The 6,746-nt window shown below is 37.4% G+C and overlaps 2 protein-coding genes across 5 annotated transcripts in view; both read right to left on the reverse strand.

Moving 5' to 3' along the window:
* LOC107603057 (insulin-like growth factor I) overlaps positions 1–3,733 on the reverse strand; it is a 4,918-nt gene extending 1,185 nt beyond the window's left edge. The window contains exons 1-3 of one of the 2 annotated variants that reach the window (XM_016295767.1): positions 2,687–3,733; positions 1,477–1,624; positions 263–423 (exon numbers count right to left, since the gene is read on the reverse strand). In XM_016295767.1, coding sequence (XP_016151253.1) covers positions 263–423; positions 1,477–1,624; positions 2,687–2,755 — 378 coding nt within the window. In that variant the 5' untranslated portion in view covers positions 2,756–3,733. Of the gene's footprint in view, positions 1–262; positions 424–1,476; positions 1,628–2,686 lie in introns of both variants that reach the window. The other variant, XM_016295759.1, reaches the window with a different exon arrangement.
* Positions 3,734–3,925: 192 nt separating this feature from the next.
* LOC107603038 (uncharacterized) overlaps positions 3,926–6,746 on the reverse strand; it is a 3,296-nt gene continuing 475 nt past the window's right edge. Inside the window, exons 2-4 of one of the 3 annotated variants that reach the window (XM_016295750.1) lie at positions 5,560–6,114; positions 4,564–4,707; positions 3,926–4,404 (exon numbers count right to left, since the gene is read on the reverse strand). In XM_016295750.1, the coding sequence (XP_016151236.1) occupies positions 4,066–4,404; positions 4,564–4,707; positions 5,560–6,096 (1,020 nt within the window). In that variant the 5' untranslated portion in view covers positions 6,097–6,114 and the 3' untranslated portion in view covers positions 3,926–4,065. Of the gene's footprint in view, positions 4,405–4,563; positions 4,708–5,559; positions 6,166–6,746 lie in introns of all 3 variants that reach the window. The other 2 variants (XM_016295741.1, XM_016295733.1) reach the window with 2 other exon arrangements.

Here is a 6,746-nt window from a genome sequence, read left to right on the forward strand (position 1 = left end):
TGTATATATATATATATATATATATATACAATATGGTGCTTCCTTTTTGAAGATCCCTCTCCCATTAACTGTAATTAAATACGTGAATGACAGTATATTTTAAATAATGTCTCCTTTTACAGAAGAAAGTCTAATGGGTTAGTGAGTAAATGATTAATTAAATTAAATAAAAAAAATTTGGGTAAGATATTCCTCTATGCTTTACAAAGGCAAAATCAGCTGAATGGGATCTGTATGTGTATCTGTAGAATTGAAGTCTCACTAGAGTCTGTTGCAGAGATGCAGGGACGTCACGCCGCACCTTCTTGGGTTTTGCACAGTACGACTCCAAATGCTGGAGGTCACATCCACGCACACAACACTGCTCTACGATCCCTTTCCCTTGAGAGCGAGGACCGCCGCTACGGGCTGCTCCAGGTTTGCCTAACCGCCAACAGACACAAAGCAAAATGGTTTTAATTCCAGTTACATTAATGTGAGTTAGCTGCAACTAGCAAACTGCCAAAATGGGGTCGTGCAGGACAAATTATGCCTTGTATTCTCTAAAAAATAAATCATGCGCTTAATAAAACTACAATTGAACACACAAAAGTTAAAACATTTGGGGTCAGTTAATTTTTTATTTATTTATAGAATTTACTTTTATTCAGTAAAGACTCATTAAATTGATCAAAAGTGAGTTAAGACATTTACATAAATATATCAAATGTAAGAAAATCAAAATAATCAGAATGTATATATCAAATAAAAGCATCACAGGAATAAATTACATTTTCAAATAGAAAACAGCTATTTTAAATTGTAATAATAGTTGACATTTTTACTGTAATTTTAATCAATTAAAAAAACTCTTGAATGGCATGTATATAGTTTATGTAGCCCACTATTAGGATTGAAATTGTTTGTCAAATTGCTGAAATAAGATATTGTAAGACCGTGTCATAATGTTCCTTTTGAGAAAAGGAGTGAGAAAATGAGAGAGAAAAGTGTCAAGGTGGCCTTGAATATGGAACAGGGTGAAAGGACCTCAGTTAGCAGAAATAAAAAAATGTTGATATCAACACCCACAAATCAAGAGTACATGTTGGTGTGGCAACTTATGTCATTTAAATGTTTCATATCAAAAACTATAACTTCACACCACCTACAACAGCAGATGATTACTGTTTGCTATTGGTTGGTTGATTTGCATCAACACCATAATGATAACGGCTTGTCTTGATAACACTGTCTGTATCTTCAGGGCAAGGCCACTTTTAATACACTGATATTAAGTGTTATGAATATAATGTTATGAGTGAGCTTAATGATTTAGAGACATGCAAGTCACTGTGCTCCAACCAAACGGTACATGATATGTAACCATGTCAGGGTTTGACTCACACAATTAACACACGTTTGAAACCAGATTTGTTTCTACAGTATCCAACCACAGGATTTTAGAAGTGTAAGATGAAGTTTGTAAGTGACTCTCACCTCTGTAAAAGCCACGGTCCCCACACACAAACTCCAGGTCAGCAACTAGTTCTCGTCCACAGCGTGCTTTGGCAGCCTCGGCGGCGTCTGGCAGGATCAGGACGCAGTACAGGGAATAAAGGACACACACACTTCGCCAGCTGGGCACCTGCTTCACCAGAAACAAACTCTCAGCCACCTGCATCTTATCAGACAGATACACTCCTTTCTGTCAAAGCAATGGATACAATGCTTGATGGATGACGCTCTGAATACATTTTGTTTTGCAAACCTTATTGATTTGAAAGCATGTACGAAAAGTCCAGATGGCTTTGCTCTGCATGCTTTGAATACAGATTGCATGTTGCCTTACACTCATAAAAATAAAGGTTCCAAAAGGGTGTTTTTAGAATCTTTCGATGAATAGTGCTTTTTTCCCTGTAGAACTTTTTCCATTGTAAAGAACCTCCACTGATGTTCAGGGTCTTCATGGAACCATCAATTCCAATAATGAACCTTTATTTTAAGACAAAAAAACTGCTGACTCAGAAAATGACCTTTTGCAATAGCATAAACTGTTTTGACCTTTTGATATGATGGCGTGGATTGCAGAGCTATATTTTTCTACATCCCACACGACAAATTGACGTCATAATAGCTCCCTAACATGCAAACCTGCATTGGGGGCAGTAATTGTTAGTCACAAAAAGGTAATTTGACTCATCCATAGAAACTAGTCATTTAGCAAAAAAGGAAAGTTTTTTTTTTTTGACTAACTTTTATGGAGCATCGAGTATAAATGCCCCAAAATAAGGTAAAAAAAACAGCATGAAGTGTTTTTTTCTCCCTAATTCTATCTACACCCAGATAATGTGCAACAGGTGTAGTGGTCCTTAATATGAAAGCCTGATCCTGGTGCCTCCCACTACAATACAATTTTTCTTATTGGGGGCAGTAATTGTTAGTCACAAAAAGGTAATTTGACTCATCCATAGAAACTAGTCATTTAGCAAAAAAGGAAAGTTTTTTTTTTTTGACTAACTTTTATGGAGCATCGAGTCTAAATGCCCCAAAATAAGGTAAAAAAACAGCATGAAGTGTTTTTTTCTCCCTAATTCTATCTACACCCAGATAATGTGCAACAGGTGTAGTGGTCCTTAATATGAAAGCCTGATCCTGGTGCCTCCCACTACAATACAATTTTTCTATGTAAGTGCATGTGGAGTCTTACTTTCAGCAGGAATCCTCTTAGCATCTGAAGCCGTCTGGCATGACAGGTTGGCATTCCGTCTGATGGCATGTCTATTTTTTTATGGTTTGGTCTCTCTAAAGAGCTACTGACGTTTTTACTTGGGTGTGCTCTTATAGGAGGACCAGGAGGGGACGGGCCAACTGCACACACACACACACACACACGGAAACATCCTAGCCTTCCTCTACACACAGACAACTCCTAATCGCAAAGCCTGTCTTTTATTGGAGACGCATGAAACTACAAAAGAACTCTGATTAATAAACAACAACAAACTAAAACTGACATCCTAATGTCATCCATCTGAGCGTTTATAGCTCAGTAATGTAAAAGGGATGAATTTATCTGACAGATATTATTCATTTAGAAATCCTTCATTGTGTACAAGCATATACAGCTTTGAATTGTCATCATTATCTTATATAACGCTGGTTTGGAGATTTTATGCAGCATGACATTGAAATCCATCTTAAGAGTGACGACAATGGAGGAAGAAGTTATCGCAAGTATATCTCAGCAAGAAGCCGGTTAAGTGATTTTGGAGTGTGTAGGCTTCAGCTGGAATGATAAATGAAACAAAGATAGATGTAGGAACGCATTCAGAGCCAATCAGATAGAATGCACTTACAGATAAAATAAAGACAAAACGTTATGTTAACAGTCAGATGTGTGGGTACATTATTAACTGGCGGTACGATGTACAGCAGTTGGTTTACATAATGAAATGACTAATGCTCAGTATGACATAAATCCTTTTATTTGAACTGAGAATGAATGAAGCATTTTAATTTTAGCAGCTAAACCAAACATTGCTATTCACAAATTATTCACCGTATTTATTGCACAAACACATAATATTCTTAAATGTGTCTCTTACGGTGTGAAAATTATTATTTTGCATTTATATTTGAATTAAATGACAATATTTGTGCTGTCAAATAATGAACAACTGAACTAACAAACTTATTCATCTTAAAGGGATAGTTCACCCAAAAATGGAAATTCTGTCATCATTTACTCACCCTTAAGTTGTCCCAAACCTGTGTACATTTCTTCTGCAGCTGAAAACAAAAGAAGATATTTTGAAGAATGTGGGTAACCACACAGTCCCCTTTGACCTACATAGTATGGGGACCAGCAACTACCCACATTCTTCAAAAATATCTTCTTTTGTGTTCAGCAGAAGGAAGAAAGTCATTCCGATTTGGAACAACTTCAGGGTGACTAAATGACTGAATTTTCATTTTTGAGTGAACTATTCCTTTAAGCTTTATGACGTTCTTCTGCTGCTCAAATAATATGATGCACAAGGAACTTTTATACCTCCTGAACAGACATCTTTGGCACAGTCGGATCCTCTAAATCTGATCCGTCGGCTTTAAGTTAAAGATGCTGAGTGATGCTTCCTTCTGTCTCAGCCGAGCTCGTAGGTGGTTGATTCTCTCTTCCTGGGCCAACTGTTCAAAATCAAATGCAAGACAGCTCTCAGCCCTGGGGAGCAATGTGCCCTCTAAACGCTCATTGTCATCCTCAGATGTCTCTCTTTGTCCTCCTGCTGCTTCGGGCTGTTCTGAGATGCTAGAAGATGTGTGGTTGATCTGCTGGAGGATACTGGGCAGGGAACTAGACGTCTCCTGACCAGACTCCAGATCCTCAGGAGATTTAGGTGTGCTACTCCGTGACCTGGACTCTTCTTCCTGTGAATTCAAAGGGAAAATTCATTAGGTGTTGAAAGATTTAAAACATTACTTAATCACTTTTAAAGTCGTGAACAGTTTGTTTTTATACAGATTTATAGGTACTGTAAGGGATTTCAGTCCGAAAAAGTATGTCCAGATCAGGGAGAGTCGCCATACCCTAGCCTCCCCCGATTGACAGGCCTTTTGACACTCTTTGTCTGTACAGCATTGTTCAGGCATTTCTTCAGAGACTTTGTGCAAAAGAGGTAAAATCTGTGTGTTAATGTCAAGATCTCTGACTGGAGTCTGAACATCCTGACTCTGTGGATTGGAAAGAGACATGCAACAATCAGAAATGTATCAAAAGCCTAAAGCAAATAATGCACAATATATCACAAACAGTAAAGTGAATCATTAAAAAAAAAAAATCTAAAAATCACTAGAAAACCTTTATAGCCAAGTAAAGTAAAAATGGTATCATACATTAATTTATCTGACAGATCATTTATGTAGAGGCATAAACAGCTTTAAATTGTCCTCATGATCATATTTGAAGCCACTTTAAAGATTCCCTGCAGCATGACAATGAAATCCATCTTAAGAGTGATGATAACAGAGAAAGAGTTATCATAAGTGTATCTCTACAGAAGACAACACTGTCTTTATTCAGCTCAAGTCAGTTCAATGTTCATTCGATTCAGTTCAATAACAGTGTCGATGTTGCAAAGTTAGTGTCATTATCCAGCTTATTTCAGCTCTAATTTTGTTGTCATGTGACACTGTCAGTGCAGTTAAAGGGATAGTTCACCCATAAATAAGAATTCTGTCATCATTTACTTACCCTCCAGTTGTTCCAAACCTGTATAATTTTCTTTCTTCTGTATGAAAAAAAAAATACTATGGAAGTCAATGGCTACAGTCAACTGTTTGGTTACCAACATTCTTCAAAATATCTTTGTTTTGTGTTCAACAAAAGAAAGAAACTTATACAGGTTTGGAACAACTTAATTTTAATTTTGGGGTGAACTATACCTTTAAATCTACAATATTACAAATTAATATTAATTCAAATTAATCAGAATCACCATGATAACTTCACATTTACACCTCCTGGCATTCATACCTTTTCTCAAGACAGACTGAAAAATATAATAAAAGAGGGAAATGTCCTACCTTGCTCTGCTGTGGTCTGGGTGACGTTTCCAGGGGTGTTTGTGCTTGACATCTAGATGTGTTTAGTTGGATCTGTTGACTGGGAGTAACAGGACACACACCTGGAGGTGCTGAGGGAGAGTTTTGTAATCTCACTCGCCTCACTGAGAGGAAGATCTGGCCATTATATAGAATCATGGCATTTCGCCGAACATCAGAATCCCTGATGCTGGGCAGAGAGGCAGCTTCATTTTCCAGCCCGGAAAATTGTATTTTAGGCTTATGTGCTTTTAAAATCGTTCTTAAGGCCTTAAAGGCAGTGATGCTGGAACTCACAACAGGCAGCAAAAACTGACCTGGAGTTATTTTGGAGATCAGTTGCCTCTGGCTCAGTGGGACCAGTTCTCTGCTGTCCTTGCCCACAGCCACTTCTTTTTCCCGCAGCTCAACCGGACAGATCCACGTCACAGTCTGCGGCATCTGTTTCTCTGATCCATGTGGAGACAGAGCGACACTGATCTTCCTGGCTGTGGAGCTGGACAGGGACTGCAGAGGCATGTTCTTGACACATGCTTCCTTGGGAATGTAAACCACAAAGTTCTCCATGACATTCAGGAGAGTTTGAACCTGTGGGATTGGTTGAATAAAGCTTTCATATTATTGCAATCTGCTGTTTTATGTACGAGTATTTTATATCTGCACATTTCTTCACTAAATACTTAACATGTAGAGGTGGCAAAAATGACAGCGATATGACTTTTTAAAGACAACGGTATATTAATTTATTATATTTTTACAGTGTCAACCAGTGTTGGGGAAAGTTACTTTTAAAAGTAATGCGTTACAATATTGCGTTACTCCATAAAAAAGTAACTAATTACGGTACTTAGTTACTTTTTATGGAAAGTAATGCATTATGTTACTTTTGCGTTACTTTTTAAATCTGGACAGGGCTTCCTTGTTTGTTTTAAAAATAAAAAAGTTGTATTTTTGGCAAATACTGTATAAAAGCTTTTTCACACCAAAAGTGAAATGAATAAGCCTCAGGCTGAAAGGAAAGTACATTTATGTCCGTACAGTAGAATGCAGAAGAAGACATTTCAACACACTTCAGCAATAAAAAAAGACACACAAATGTTCGTCTAGAGTAATTTGTGCTTATTAGTACGGTTGAACTGGATCATCGAAGGTCAGAAGCAAAGACATTG

This window comes from Sinocyclocheilus grahami, unplaced genomic scaffold (genome assembly GCF_001515645.1).
Source record: "Sinocyclocheilus grahami isolate Dianchi unplaced genomic scaffold, SAMN03320097.WGS_v1.1 scaffold16.1, whole genome shotgun sequence".
NCBI classification, from domain to species: Eukaryota; Metazoa; Chordata; class Actinopteri; order Cypriniformes; family Cyprinidae; genus Sinocyclocheilus; species Sinocyclocheilus grahami.